The sequence below is a fragment of the Salmo salar genome, chromosome 02 (genome assembly GCF_965601325.2).
Source record: "Salmo salar chromosome 02, fSalSal1, whole genome shotgun sequence".
In the NCBI taxonomy this organism is placed as follows: domain Eukaryota; kingdom Metazoa; phylum Chordata; class Actinopteri; order Salmoniformes; family Salmonidae; genus Salmo; species Salmo salar.
In genome coordinates, this window is record NC_138292.1 from 3,876,009 (window position 1) to 3,892,500 (window position 16,492).

General features: G+C 47.1%; 1 protein-coding gene across 3 annotated transcripts in view; it reads right to left on the reverse strand.

Moving 5' to 3' along the window:
* Positions 1–439: 439 nt before the first annotated feature.
* Positions 440–16,492, reverse strand: part of LOC106597444 (threonylcarbamoyladenosine tRNA methylthiotransferase) — an 811,125-nt gene continuing 795,072 nt past the window's right edge. For all 3 annotated transcript variants that reach the window (XM_082959157.1, XM_082959161.1, XM_082959159.1), the window contains exon 15: positions 440–1,539. In XM_082959157.1, the coding sequence (XP_082815283.1) occupies positions 1,378–1,539 (162 nt within the window). In that variant the 3' untranslated portion in view covers positions 440–1,377. The remainder of the gene's footprint in view (positions 1,540–16,492) is intronic.

Genomic DNA, 16,492 nt, shown 5'->3' on the forward strand with positions numbered 1-16,492 from the left:
ACTAGTTGAGTGTCTGGAGCATCAGCATTTGTAGGTTTGATGACAGGCTCAAAATGGCCAGAAACAAATTACTTTCATCTGAAACTCGTCAGTCTATTCTTGTTCTGAGCAATGAAGGCTATTCCATGCGAGAAATTGCCAAGAAACTGAAGATCTCGTACAACGCTGTGTACTACTCCCTTCACAGAACAGAGTAAACTGGCTCTAACCAGAATATAAAGAGGAGTGGGAGGCCCCGGTGCACAACTGAGCAAGAGGACAAGGACATTAGTGTGTCTAGTTTGAGAAACAGACGCCTCACAAGTCCTCAATTGACAGCTTCATTAAATAGTACCCACAAAACACCAGTCTCAACGTCAACAGTGAAGAGGCGACTCCGGGATGCTGGCCTTCTAGGCAGAGTTGCAAAGAAAAAGCCAGACAGACAGAGAGCATGGAGTTGTGGTTTATTAAGGTTTATTAAGGTTAGCTTTACGCTGCAAACAAAGATGAGAAAACACTGTCAGTCTGTGTCCCAAATGACACTCTATTTTCTATATAGTGCACTACTTTGGCCAGACCCCATAGGTCCTGGTGAAAAGTAGCGCACTATAAAGGGAATAGGGTGCCATTTGAGAGGCGGACAGGGACCTAGGCCAGACAATAAGTCCCCTGGATAGGAGAATGATCCACTGCTGGGATGTACATGAATAGAATCCAACACCATGCAGGTTCATGCTGTACATCACAGCATCCCAAATAGCACCCTGTTCCTTAACTACTTCAGACCAGGGCACATAAACAATCACAATGTGGTACTACAGTACGACAGACACAGAGAGGGCTTTTACAGTCATGTCAATTCATTACCAAAAATATACCGTTCATCTGTGTCTGTTTCATTGTGGTAAAAAATAAATACTTTTAATTGAAGGTACTACTGTCCACCACCTTAAACCAGAGTATCACACAACATGTCTTTAAACTGTCCTCTCCTTGTATCCTGTCCTTGTTTCCTCCCCTCCCTTCCTCCCCTCCCCTCCCCCCTTTGTCCAAGACAGAGAAGTCCTTCTCATATAAAGCTAAACTAAGACCCATCCAAACCCATTTCAACCAAACCTACAGGCCAAATAAATATGTCAAATTCTTTCAAATACTCGAGCTACGCTTGATTTAGTTTGCCCAGTACAAAGTACTTGGAAATAATTTACATATGTATTTGACCCAGGTCCCTTATTCATAAAGCGTCTCAGTGTATGAATGCTGATCTAGAATCAGTTTTGCCTCGTAGAATATAAGGATGATTGTAAAGGAGGGACCTGATCTTGGATCAGCACTCCTCCTCCGAGACGCTTTATGAATACAGGCCCAGGTCCGAGTCTTCCAGCTCCCTCAGTCTCAGTGGAGTTTCTCCCACATGACGACCACTAGGATAGCCACCACAGCCAGGCTGATGGACAGCAGCTTCAGCCCCTCTCTGTCCAAGCTCCAGGGGCTCCAGGATGCAGTCAGCACGCCGGAGGAGGGGACGGATCCATTCTGCTGAAGGGACAGCTGCTCCTGTAGAGAGACAGCAGAGACTTAGCCAAGGTTACATTATAGAGTACAGTAGCGGAAGTAAGTTATTATCTGTTGTGTGCTACGGGGACACTCAACATGGTTGCCAGTCCACTCATTATGACATCATTGACTTGCCCATTCAAGGGATTCTATATGTTTAACTCTCGGTCCTTCAGACAGTTGAGGAGAGACTTTTCTCCTCCCTGTCATTCATCTGAACCTGTAGTTAGAGACTTTTCTCCTCCCTGTCATTCATCTGAACCTGTAGTTAGAGACTTTTCTCCTCCCTGTCATTCATCTGAACCTGTAGTTAGAGACTTTTCTCCTACCTGTCATTCATCTGAACCTGTAGTTAGACTTTTCTCCTACCTGTCATTCATCTGAACCTGTAGTTAGAGACTTTTCTCCTACCTGTCATTCATCTGAACCTGTAGTTAGAGACTTTTCTCCTCCCTGTCATTCATCTGAACCTGTAGTTAGAGACTTTTCTCCTCCCTGTCATTCATCTGAACCTGTAGTTAGAGACTTTTCTCCTCCCTGTCATTCATCTGAACCTGTAGTTAGAGACTTTTCTCCTACCTGTCATTCATCTGAACCTGTAGTTACTTTTCTCCTACCTGTCATTCATCTGAACCTGTAGTTAGAGACTTTTCTCCTACCTGTCATTCATCTGAACCTGTAGTTAGAGACTTTTCTCCTCCCTGTCATTCATCTGAACCTGTAGTTAGAGACTTTTCTCCTACCTGTCATTCATCTGAACCTGTAGTTAGACTTTTCTCCTACCTGTCATTCATCTGAACCTGTAGTTAGAGACTTTTCTCCTACCTGTCATTCATCTGAACCTGTAGTTAGAGACTTTTCTCCTCCCTGTCATTCATCTGAACCTGTAGTTAGAGACTTTTCTCCTCCCTGTCATTCATCTGAACCTGTAGTTAGAGACTTTTCTCCTCCCTGTCATTCATCTGAACCTGTAGTTAGAGACTTTTCTCCTACCTGTCATTCATCTGAACCTGTAGTTACTTTTCTCCTACCTGTCATTCATCTGAACCTGTAGTTAGAGACTTTTCTCCTACCTGTCATTCATCTGAACCTGTAGTTAGAGACTTTTCTCCTACCTGTCATTCATCTGAACCTGTAGTTAGAGACTTTTCTCCTCCCTGTCATTCATCTGAACCTGTAGTTAGAGACTTTTCTCCTCCCTGTCATTCATCTGAACCTGTAGTCAGAGACTTTTCTCCTCCCTGTCATTCATCTGAACCTGTAGTTAGAGACTTTTCTCCTACCTGTCATTCATCTGAACCTGTAGTTACTTTTCTCCTACCTGTCATTCATCTGAACCTGTAGTTACTTTTCTCCTACCTGTCATTCATCTGAACCTGTAGTTAGAGACTTTTCTCCTACCTGTCATTCATCTGAACCTGTAGTTAGAGACTTTTCTCCTACCTGTCATTCATCTGAACCTGTAGTTAGACTTTTCTCCTACCTGTCATTCATCTGAACCTGTAGTTAGAGACTTTTCTCCTACCTGTCATTCATCTGAACCTGTAGTTAGAGACTTTTCTCCTACCTGTCATTCATCTGAACCTGTAGTTAGAGACTTTTCTCCTCCCTGTCATTCATCTGAACCTGTAGTTAGAGACTTTTCTCCTCCCTGTCATTCATCTGAACCTGTAGTTAGAGACTTTTCTCCTCCCTGTCATTCATCTGAACCTGTAGTTAGAGACTAACTCCTCCCTGTCATTCATCTGAACCTGTAGTTAGAGACTTTTCTCCTACCTGTCATTCATCTGAACCTGTAGTTAGAGACTTTTCTCCTCCCTGTCATTCATCTGAACCTGTAGTTAGAGACTTTTCTCCTACCTGTCATTCATCTGAACCTGTAGTTAGAGACTTTTCTCCTCCCTGTCATTCATCTGAACCTGTAGTTAGAGACTTTTCTCCTCCCTGTCATTCATCTGAACCTGTAGTTAGAGACTTTTCTCCTCCCTGTCATTCATCTGAACCTGTAGTTAGAGACTTTTCTCCTCCCTGTCATTCATCTGAACCTGTAGTTAGAGACTTTTCTCCTCCCTGTCATTCATCTGAACCTGTAGTTAGAGACTTTTCTCCTCCCTGTCATTCATCTGAACCTGTAGTTAGAGACTTTTCTCCTCCCTGTCATTCATCTGAACCTGTAGTTAGAGACTTTTCTCCTACCTGTCATTCATCTGAACCTGTAGTTAGAGACTTTTCTCCTCCCTGTCATTCATCCCCTCTCCGCCCTGTTCCCCGCTCCATACTCCACAATGTAGTGTGGTTATACCAGACTGAACACTGTACTCATCCAGTCAGGTTTCAGTACAGTAGGGTCATGGACATGACCCATTGTCCTCTCTGGCACAGTGAGACCCTGATGAAGGCTAGTGGACATGACCCACTGTCCTCTCTGGCACAGTGAGACCCTGATGAAGACTAGTGGACATGACCCATTGTCCTCTCTGTCACAGTGAGACCCTGATGAAGGCTAGTGGACATGACCCATTGTCCTCTCTGTCACAGTGAGACCCTGATGAAGACTAGTGGACATGACCCATTGTCCTCTCTGTCACAGTGAGACCCTGATGAAGGCTAGTGGACATGACCCCGTGTCCTCTCTGTCACAGTGAGACCCTGATGAAGGCTAGTGGACATGACCCACTGTCCTCTCTGGCACAGTGAGACCCTGATGAAGACTAGTGGACATGACCCATTGTCCTCTCTGTCACAGTGAGACCCTGATGAAGGCTAGTGGACATGACCCATTGTCCTCTCTGACACAGTGAGACCCTGATGAAGACTAGTGGACATGACCCATTGTCCTCTCTGTCACAGTGAGACCCTGATGAAGACTAGTGGACATGACCCATTGTCCTCTCTGACACAGTGAGACCCTGATGAAGACTAGTGGACATGACCCATTGTCCTCTCTGGCACAGTGAGACCCTGATGAAGACTAGTGGACATGACCCATTGTCCTCTCTGGCACAGTGAGACACTGATGAAGACTAAGGGCTATAACACCTTGGTTATTTATCTATAATCTCTGACCATATACGTTTCCCAGATCCCACTGTAGCTTTAAAGACCAGGTTATAATACAACATTGTGGCCAGAGATAATATGACCCGGACTCTCAGGATCAAATGGACATTATTGGGGGTTCAGTCCAGTACAGTTAAGTCTGTCCTAATGTGATGGTGCATTAAAGACTCATCTATAATGAATATGGTAATAGAGATATATCCCACTAGACCAGGAGAGAAGAGACGGACAGGCCTATCATATGATCATTTATAGGGTGGAGGGAGAGAGAGAAGAGAGAGAGAGGGGGGAGAGAGAGAGAGAGAGAGAGAGAGAGAGAGAGAGAGAGAGAGAGAGAGAGAGAGAGAACAGCCTTGAAATACATTAAATATGGAGGATCAATCTGAATGACCATTTTATGATTTTGATATTTCAATTCCACCGGATGACGGTCATTGAAATGTAAATTCCCACACTGCCGCAGTATATTATATATAGATACACCACATTACCAAAAGTATGTGGACACCTGCTCATCTAACACCTCATTCCACAACCAACCATGGACATTAATACGAAATGGTTCTTCCCATTGCTGCTATAACAGCCTCCACTCTTCTGGGAAGGCTTTCCACTAGATGTTGGAACATTGCTGCTATAACAGCCTCCACTCTTCTGGGAAGGCTTTCCACTAGATGTTGGAACATTGCTGCTATAACAGCCTCCACTCTTCTGGGAAGGCTTTCCACTAGATGTTGGAACATTGCTGCTATAACAGCCTCCACTCTTCTGGGAAGGCTTTCCACTAGATGTTGGAACATTGCTGCTATAACAGCCTCCACTCTTCTGGGAAGGCTTTCCACTAGATGTTGGAACATTGCTGCTATAACAGCCTCCACTCTTCTGGGAAGGCTTTCCACTAGATGTTGGAACATTGCTGCTATAACAGCCTCCAGTCTTCTGGGAAGGCTTTCCACTCGATGTTGGAACATTGCTGCTATAACAGCCTCCACTCTTCTGGGAAGGCTTTCCACTAGATGTTGGAACATTGCTGCTATAACAGCCTCCACTCTTCTGGGAAGGCTTTCCACTAGATGTTGGAACATTGCTGCTATAACAGCCTCCACTCTTCTGGGAAGGCTTTCCACTAGATGCTGGAACATTGCTGCAGGGACTTGCTTCCATTCAGCCACAACATCATTAGTGAGGTCGGGTACTGATGTCGGGCGATTAGGACTGGCTCGCAGTCGACGTTCAAATTCATCCCAAAGGTGTTCGATGGGGTTGAGGTCAGGGCTCTGTGCAGGCCAGTCAAGTTCTTCCACACTGATCTCGACAAACAACATTTCTGTATTGACGTCGCTTTGTGCACAGGGGGCATTGTCATGCTGAAACAGGAAATGGCCTTCTCCAAACAATTGCCACACAAAATCGTCTAGAATGTCATTGTATGCTGTAGCATTAAGGTTTCCCTTCACTGGAACTAAGGGGTCTAGCCCGAACCATGAAAAACAGCCCAAAACAATTATTACTCCTCCACCAAACTTAACAGTTGGCACTATGCATTGGGGCAGGTAGTCTTCTCTTGGCATTCGTCAAACCCAGTTTTGTCAGTCGGACTGCCAGATGGTGAAATGTGATTCATCACTCCAGAGAACGCGTTTCCACTGCCCCAGAGTCCAATGGCGGTGAGCTCTACCCACTCCAGCCGACGCTTGGCATTGCGCCTGGTGATGTTAGGCTTGTATGTAGCTGCTCGGCCATGGAAACCCCTTTCATGAAGCTCCCGACTAACAGTTGTTGTGCTGACGTTGCTTCCAGAGGCAGTTTGGAACCGAGGACAGAAGCTTTTTACGTGCTACGCACTTCAGCACTCGGCGGTCCCGTTCTGTGAGCTTGTGTGGCCTACTACTTCACGGCTGAGCCGTTGTTGCTCCTTGTGGTTTCCACTTCACAATAACAGCACTGACAGTTGACCAGGGCAGCTCTAGCAAGGCAGAAATTTGACGAACTGACTTGTTGGAAAGGTGGAATCCTATGACGGTGCCATGTTGAAAGTCACTGAGCTCTTCAGTAAGGCCCATTCTACTGCCAATGTTTGTCTATGGAGATTACATGGCTGTGTGCTCGATTTTATACACCTGTCAACAACGGGGTGTGGTTGAAATGGCTGAAATCCACTAATTTGAAGGGATGTCCACATACGTTTTTATATATATATAGTGTAGATTAGATTGATCTACTTCAGGAGATATGCTTTGCGAGAAAATTGAGATATACATTTTTTATATAATGATTTACCTAAATTTGCATTACCTACACATTACCGACTGTGCTTCTAAGAAATTCAGTCAGTGCTGGCAAGTATCAATTTCCAGTGGATTTCTCCAGGTGGCGAATTAGAGAGAAAGAAGCGACTGTTCAGTCGGTATCAGCTTGACACCCCTCTAGGTCATTAAAGAGCATTATTACCGGGTGAGATACTGTACCACATATCCCTTTAAGCACGCGTTCAACCCCTACACAGACCTGTCTGAAGGCTGTGTGTGTGTGTGTGTGTGTGTGCGTCAGGGATGGATGTGAATGCGTAGCGGGGAAGCAAGCCTCTCTTCTGTAATCCAACCTCATCTCTGATGGACTTTCAAGATTTGTTGATTTTCTGACTCTCCTCTCTCTCTCTCTCTCTCTCTCTCTCTCTACTGACTTCTCATCCTTCTGTCCCTGGTGTGCCTGCTCTTTCATAACTAACGCCTTTTATCTCTCCTCCTCTCTCTCTCTCTCTCGCCCACTCAGCCCTGGGTGCTGACCCCTCCCTGCAGCCGCCTGCTGTCTGCAGCTGGAGACACGGTAATTGATAGAGCTCAGAGGCTCTTCTGAGAGAGACAATGTGTGTGTGTGTGTGTGTGTGTGTGTGTGTGTGTGTGTGTGTGTGTGTGTGTGTGTGTGTGTGTGTGTGTGTGTGTGTGTGTGTGTGTGTGTGTGTGTGTGTGTGTACCCCCCCTAGTCCCTTCCTATCCCCTACGTGTCTTGATCACAGGAGGAATCTGTCAAGGGGGGACCACGATCACAGGAGGAATCTGTCCAGGAGGGAACACTGTCTTGATCACAGGAGGAATCTGTCCAGAAGGGAACACTGTCTTGATCACAGGAGGAATCTGTCCAGAAGGGAACACTGTCTTGATCACAGGAGGAATCTATCCAGAAGGGAACACTGTCTTGATCACAGGAGGAATCTGTCCAGAAGGGGACACAGTCTTGATCACAGGAGGAATCTGTCCAGTCAGGAATCTGTCCAGGAGGGAACACTGTCTTGATCACAGGAGGAATCTGTCCAGAAGGGGACACAGTCTTGATCACAGGAGGAATCTGTCCAGTCAGGAATCTGTCCAGGAGGGAACACTGTCTTGATCACAGGAGGAATCTGTCCAGGAGGGAACACTGTCTTGATCATTCAATATGAAAGGCTGATCTATCTTGTTGTGGCTGAACTATGAGAGGAACAGCGGTGTACTGCCATGTTCCACCTTCACTCTGGGATGAGAGGAGTGAAGAGGGAGACAACGTCTCTGCTAAGATGGGATGGCCTGGGATAATGGTGGTGGTAGAGTGAGTCCTAACTCATACACTGGGATAATGGTGGTGGTAGAGTGAGTCCTAACTCATACACTGGGATAATGGTGGTGGTAGAGTGAGTCCTAACTCATACACTGGGATAATGGTGGTGGTAGAGTGATTGTCTTAACTCATACACTGGGATAATGGTGGTGGTAGAGTGAGTCCTAACTCATACACTGGGATAATGGTGGTGGTAGAGTGAGTCCTAACTCATACACTGGGATAATGGTGGTGGTAGAGTGATTGTCTTAACTCATACACTGGGATAATGGTGGTGGTAGAGTGATTGTCTTAACTCATACACTGGGATAATGGTGGTAGAGTGAATGTCTTAACTCATACACTGGGATAATGGTGGTAGAGTGAATGTCTTAACTCATACACTGGGATAATGGTGGTAGAGTGAATGTCTTAACTCATACACTGGGATAATGGTGGTAGAGTGAATGTCTTAACTCATTCACTGGGATAATGGTAGTAGAGTGAATGTCCTAACTCATACACTGGGATAATGGTGGTAGAGTGAATGTCCTAACTCATACACTGGGATAATAGTGGTAGAGTGAATGTCCTAACTCATACACTGGGATAATGGTAGTAGAGTGAATGTCCTAACTCATACACTGGGATAATAGTGGTAGAGTGAATGTCCTAACTCATACACTGGGATAATGGTGGTAGAGTGATTGTCCTAACTCATACATGTCTGCTGTGTTTGTATATAACACCTGCTGCTTTCAACCAAAGACACAGAGCTGCTGAGTGTTCATGACTTCACACCATGTACAGTGTGAGTGAGAAGTGTGTGGGCTTGAGTTAAAAAGACTGCTAACTCAGTTACCTCCCACACATAGCTATAGATCATTTAACCTGATTTACCCCAGGGACAATATCCACCACTCTGTCTCTAACCTATTTTACCCCAAGGACAATATCCACCACTCTGTCTCTAACCTGTTTTACCTCAGGGACAATATCCACCACTCTGTCTCTAACCTGTTTTACCTCAGGGACAATATCCACCACTCTGTCTCTAACCTGTTTTACCTCAGGAACAATATCCACCACTCTGTCTCTAACCTGTTTTACCTCAGGAACAATATCCACCACTCTGTCTCTAACCTGTTTTACCTCAGGGACAATATCCACCACTCTGTCTCTAACCTGTTTTACCTCAGGGACAATATCCACCACTCTGTCTCTAACCTGTTTTACCCCAGGGACAATATCCACCACTCTGTCTCTAACCTGTTTTACCCCAGGGACAATATCCACCACGCTGTCTCTAACCTGTTTTACCTCAGGGACAATATCCACCACTCTGTCTCTAACCTGTTTCACCAGGGACAATATCCACCACTCTGTCTCTAACCTGTTTCACCAGGGACAATATCCACCACTCTGTCTCTAACCTGTTTTACCTCAGGGACAATATCCACCACTCTGTCTCTAACCTGTTTTACCTCAGGGACAATATCCACCACTCTGTCTGTAACCTGTTTTACCCCAGGGACAATATCCACCACTCTGTCTCTAACCTGTTTCACCAGAGACAATATCCACCACTCTGTCTCTAACCTGTTTCACCAGGGACAATATCCACCACTCTTTCTATAGAGGTGAATAATAGAATGATGGGGGGGCTATAGAGAATAATAGAATCCTTGGGGGGGGGGGGGGGGGTCTGTTTCTCCTTGACATCACAGTACCTCTCTCTCTCATCAGAATGTATGGACAACTAATGTAAAACACTTCAGAGGGTGAGGGCTGCTCGCCCCCCTCCTCCCCCCCTGCACTGTAGGAGAAGAGAGCACAGTGAAGTCTGGCTGGGCCAGGTTAGAAAAAGGAAGCACAGTGAAGTCTGGCTGGGCCAGGTTAGAACAGGGAAGCACAGTGAAGTCTGGCTGGGCCAGGTTAGAACAGGGAAGAACAGTGAAGTCTGGCTGGGCCAGGTTAGAACAGGGAAGCACAGTGAAGTCTGGCTGGGCCAGGTTAGAACAGGGAAGCACAGTGAAGTCTGGCTGGGCCAGGTTAGAACAGGGAAGCACAGTGAAGTCTGGCTGGGCCAGGTTAGAACAGGGAAGCACAGTGAAGTCTGGCTGGGCCAGGTTAGAACAGGGAAACACAGTGAAGTCTACTGGGCCAGGTTAGAACAGGGAAGCACACTGAACTCTGGCTGGGCCAGGTTAGAACAGGGAAGCACAGTGAAGTCTGGCTGGGCCAGGTTAGAACAGGGAAGCACAGTGAAGTCTGGCTGGGCCAGGTTAGAACAGGGAAGCACAGTGAAGTCTGGCTGGGCCAGGTTAGAACAGGGAAGCACGGTGAAGTCTGGCTGGGCCAGGTTAGAACAGGGAAGCACAGTGAAGTCTGGCTGGGCCAGGTTAGAACAGGGAAGCACAGTGAAGTCTGGCTGGGCCAGGTTAGAACAGGGAAGAACAGTGAAGTCTGGCTGGGCCAGGTTAGAACAGGGAAGAACAGTGAAGTCTGGCTGGGCCAGGTTAGAACAAGGAAGCACAGTGAAGTCTGGCTGGGCCAGGTTAGAACAGGGAAGCACAGTGAAGTCTGGCTGGGCCAGGTTAGAACAGGGAAGAACAGTGAAGTCTGGCTGGGCCAGGTTAGAACAGGGAAGAACAGTGAAGTCTGGCTGGGCCAGGTTAGAACAGGGAAGAACAGTGAAGTCTGGCTGGGCCAGGTTAGAACAGGGAAGAACAGTGAAGTCTGGCTGGGCCAGGTTAGAACAGGGAAGAACAGTGAAGTCTGGCTGGGCCAGGTTAGAACAGGGAAGAACAGTGAAGTCTGGCTGGGCCAGGTTAGAACAAGGAAGCACAGTGAAGTCTGGCTGGGCCAGGTTAGAACAGGGAAGAACAGTGAAGTCTGGCTGGGCCAGGTTAGAACAGGGAAGCACAGTGAAGTCTGGCTGGGCCAGGTTAGAACAAGGAAGCACAGTGAAGTCTGGCTGGGCCAGGTTAGAACAGGGAAGAACAGTGAAGTCTGGCTGGGCCAGGTTAGAACAGGGAAGCACAGTGAAGTCTGGCTGGGCCAGACCTCTACTTAGGTGAATTGCAATTCAACAAGATAATTTTCCACCTGCCGGATTTCAGGCGGGCCTATGGAGGGGTAGCTGTTATGACTACAGGTGTGTGTGTGTGTGTGTGTGTGTGTGTGTGTGTGTGTGTGTGTGTGTGTGTGTGTGTGTGTGTGTGTGTGTGTGTGTGTGTGTGTGTGTGTGTGTGTGTTTATGTATGAATACAGGTGGTAGCCCCCGTGGTACAACTTGTTGCCGAAGTGTGTTACTAAGCCGTGGAAATCTGCTGCCATTACATCTCGGATACCGCCTGGCTGTGAACTGACTTCGCTCCAAATCCTTCACCCCTCTCTCTTTCTATCGCTCTGTCTCTCTCTCTTTTCATTAAATAATCTGCAGAGAGCTAAAATAAACTAATTGGGAGGTAATATTTAAGAATTCCATCTGTACTTTAGCCTCTGTGGAGCGAAGGCTTATGGGAGAAAAGAGGGCCCTCCTGGCTGCTAAGTGCCGGCTCCGAGGGAGGGAGGGAGGGAGGGAGGGAGGGAGGGAGGGAGGGAGGGAGGGAGGGAGGGAGCGAGGTATTCCCCTCTGAGGTCACGACCCATTTCCTCCGCCAAATGAGGCAGGAGCAGAGAGTTCTCCAAAGACTGAGGTGAGGTGGCCTGAGTTTCAACATATTCTCTCTCTCTCTCTCTCTCTCTCTCAGCTCAGACGCCTCATTGATCTCTGACCCGTCAACACTCACACAAAGGCTTAACCCAGAGCCAGGCACGCACACACAAACACCGTCACAATACACACAAATAACTTTGAGGGTCTGTGGATATCCAGGCATGTCTAGCTCCAGACCTCAGGGTCTGTGGATATCCAGGCATGTCTAGCTCCAGACCTCAGGGTCTGTGGATATCCAGGCATGTCTAGCTCCAGAACTCAGGGTCTGTGGATATCCAGGCATGTCTAGCTCCAGACCTCAGGGTCTGTGGATATCCGGGCATGTCTAGCTCCAGACCTCAGGGTCTGTGGATATCCAGGCATGTCTAGCTCCAGACCTCAGGGTCTGTGGATATCCAGGCATGTCTAGCTCCATGTCTAGCTCCACAGACCCTGATCAACAACAGATCAGATCAACAACAGATCAACAGCAGATCAGATCAACAGCAGATCAGATCAACAACAGATCAACAGCAGAACAAATCAACAGCAGATCAGATGAACATCAGATCAACAGCAGATCAGATCAACAACAGATCAGATCAACAACAGATCAGATCAACAACAGATCAACAGCAGATCAACAACAGATCAACAGCAGATCAGATCAACAGCAGATCAACAGCAGATCAGATCAACAGCAGATCAGATCAACAACAGATCAGATCAACAACAGATCAGATCAACAGCAGATCAACAGCAACAGCAGATCAACAACAGATCAGATCAACAGCAGATCAGCAACAGATCAACAGCAGATCAGATCAACAGCAGATCAGATCAACAACAGATCAGATCAACAACAGATCAGATCAACAGCAGATCAACAGCAACAACAGATCAACAGCAGATCAGATCAACATCAGATCAACAGATCAGATCAACAGCAGATCAGCAACAGATCAACAGCAGATCAGATCAACAGCAGATCAGCAACAGATCAAACACATGGAGATGAAGAAGCCTACGTCTTCTACTGGCAAGAGGTAGGCTTTGTTTACTTCATTTGGAATACAGCGGAAAGGCATTTTTTTTGCCTTCATAGCCTTTCTCTAACAGATAAGGATGAACCGTGTCCAATTTAGACTGCAAGACTGAAAAGCATATCAAGAGGAAAGTCCACCCTGTTTCTAAAAAAACATTACTGACTGACTCAAATCTCCTGTATTTAAATGCGACCCCCTGTTGCACCATAAGATCTGAGTGTAACAGCATAGCACGGCTGCTTGACAAACCCTCCAGAAGGAAATTCCTCTCTGACTACACAGCTCTACACGGAGCAGTATGAGGGCTCATTGTAATACCAACAGGTGCGACTGTAAAACCACGTCTGGAACCCTATATCCTAGATAGGGCACTACTTTAGACCTGGGATCTGATCAAACGTAGTCAATTACGTAAGGAATTCATGTTTCCTCACAATATTGTTTTGAATGTTGGTTTTGGACTGATGCCCAACTGAGCATTCCTACTCGATGCCTCGTCAATGAGTGTTGATGAAGATTATCAGAAGTGCATTACAGCGGCTTGGGAAAAAACGATGACGTTCAAAACGAGCTAAATAATTAGTAGGAAAACCTGTTGTTGTCATTTTGATGTTGCCAGACTGACTTTAGATGCAGGCCACCGCATTTTAGCTAGCTAATGTTAGCATTGCTAGCTATTTTTGACGAACTTTGCGAGCTAATGACAACGTTGTCTAAAATAAATTTGACGACATGATAATGCTAACAAAGTAATTTCCTACTAAATATTTGACTACTTTAGCAATGTCATCCTATTTCGAAGTCACTATAGTGTAATTTAGACTAAATAGTAGTTAGCCTATGTCCAGAATGACTGGGCTTTACACCACTTCAGGGAACCACTTCAGGGAACCACTTCGCGTCGTTGGCAGAGGGCGGCTTGAGAGCGTTCAAAACAACGGTGTGACGCGACCGAGTGACGGAGGTGCCACCTATGAATAGGGTACAATTTGGGAAGCTTCCCATCTCTTCACAGAACAGCCAGTCTCATTGTGACAGTAAGCCTCCAAGAGAACCACAGAATCACCTTTCACCCCTGACCTTTCCTCTTCCTGTCACCTGTGGGTCACCAATCACAAGGCCTCATTCCCCTGTGGTCACCAATCATAAGTCACTATTCACTTCATGTCATCTGTGGGTCACCAAACACAAGGCCTCATTCACAGGCCAGTCATTGTGATTGGGTGGTGTTACAATACAAATATCTATCACATCTCTCACATGATATAATACGTCTGTTGTAACTCACTCACCACATCGTGACCAGAAACTAGAGACTCTTTCACAGTTCTTCTTTCACCTGCAGTCTCTTAACAGGCCTTGGGATCTCACCTGTTACCTAATCTGAGGGGCTTTATTTCAGACCATGTGTCCTGCCCATGCAGACTAAGGTAAAGTGACTGCACCTCTTCCCCTTCCATGGGTTACAGACAGGTGACTCTAGTTCTGGCTATGCATGGTTATAACATCCAGACAAGGTGACTCTAGTTCTGGCTATGCATGGTTATAACATCCAGACAAGGTGACTCTAGTTCTGGCCACGCATGGTTATAACATCCAGACAAGGTGACTCTAGTTCTGGCTATGCATGGTTATAACATCCAGACAAGGTGACTCTAGTTCTGGCTATGCATGGTTATAACATCCAGACAAGGTGACACTAGTTCTGGCTATGCATGGTTATAACATCCAGACAAGGTGACTCTAGTTCTGGCTATGCATGGTTATAACATCCAGACAAGGTGACTCTAGTTCTGGCTATGCATGGTTATAACATCCAGACAAGGTGACTCTAGTTCTGGCTACGCATGGTTATAACATCCAGACAGGTGACTCTAGTTCTGGCCACGCATGGTTATAACATCCAGACAAGGTGACTCTAGTTCTGGCCACGCATGGTTATAACATCCAGACAAGGTGACTCTAGTTCTGGCTACGCATGGTTATAACATCCAGACAGGTGACTCTAGTTCTGGCCACGCATGGTTATAACATCCAGACAAGGTGACTCTAGTTCTGGCCACGCATGGTTATAACATCCAGACAAGGTGACTCTAGTTCTGGCTACGCATGGTTATAACATCCAGACAGGTGACTCTAGTTCTGGCTACGCATGGTTATAACATCCAGACAAGGTGACTCTAGTTCTGGCCACGCATGGTTATAACATCCAGACAGGTGACTCTAGTTCTGGCTATGCATGGTTATAACATCCAGACAAGGTGACTATAGTTCTGGCTATGCATGGTTATAACATCCAGACAACGTTTACTTGTAACTCCATGTCAACACGTCACAGTAAACCTCCGCTGTTGTTCTGCGAGGAAGAGGAGAGGACGATATCAGACTACTGTAGTTTCTAGGATCCTCCCTGAGAACCTGAGGCTGCTGAGGAGGGTCTGGTAGGCAGACTGGGCGGCTTGGAGAGGAGGGGGTCTGGTAGGCAGACTGGGCGGCTTGGAGAGGAGGGGGTCTGGTAGGCAGACTGGGCGGCTTGGAGAGGAGGGGGTCTGGTAGGCAGACTGGGCGGCTTGGAGAGGAGGGGGTCTGGTAGGCAGACTGGGCGGCTTGGAGAGGAGGGGGTCTGGTAGGCAGACTGGGCGGCTTGGAGAGGAGGGGGTCTGGTAGGCAGACTGGGCGGCTTGGAGAGGAGGGGGTCTGGTAGGCAGACTGGGCGGCTTGGAGAGGAGGGGGTCTGGTAGGCAGACTGGGCGGCTTGGAGAGGAGGGGGTCTGGTAGGCAGACTGGGCGGCTTGGAGAGCTGTCTGTCTGGTAAGGTATAGTCTCTGGTCGTCCAGCCCTGTCTCCCTATGTCTCTGTCTGGTAAGGTATAGTCTCTGGTCATCCAGCCTGTCTCCCTATGTCTCTGTCTGTCTGGTAAGGTATAGTCTCTGGTCATCCAGCCCTGTCTCCCTATGTCTCTGTCTGTCTGGTAAGGTATAGTCTCTGGTCATCCAGCCCTGTCTCCCTATGTCTCTGTCTGGTAAGGTATAGTCTCTGGTCATCCAGCCCTGTATCCCTATGTCTCTGTCTGTCTGGTAAGGTATAGTCTCTGGTCATCCAGCCCTGTCTCCCTATGTCTCTGTCTATCTGGTAAGGTATAGTCTCTGGTCGTCCAGCCCTGTCTCCCTATGTCTCTGTCTGGTAAGGTATAGTCTCTGGTCGTCCAGCCCTGTCTCCCTATGTCTCTGTCTGGTAAGGTATAGTCTCTGGTCATCCAGCCCTGTCTCCCTATGTCTCTGTCTGGTAAGGTATAGTCTCTGGTCGTCCAGCCCTGTCTCCCTATGTCTCTGTCTGTCTGGTATAGTCTCTGGTCATCCAGCCCTGTCTCCCTATGTCTCTGTCTGTCTGGTAAGGTATAGTCTCTGGTCATCCAGCCCTGTCTCCCTATGTCTCTGTCTGTCTGGTATAGTCTCTGGTCATCCAGCCCTGTCTCCCTATGTCTCTGTCTGTCTGGTATAGTCTCTGGTCATCCAGCCCTGTCTCCCTATGTCTCTGTCTGTCTGGTAAGGTATAGTCTCTGGTCATCCAGCCC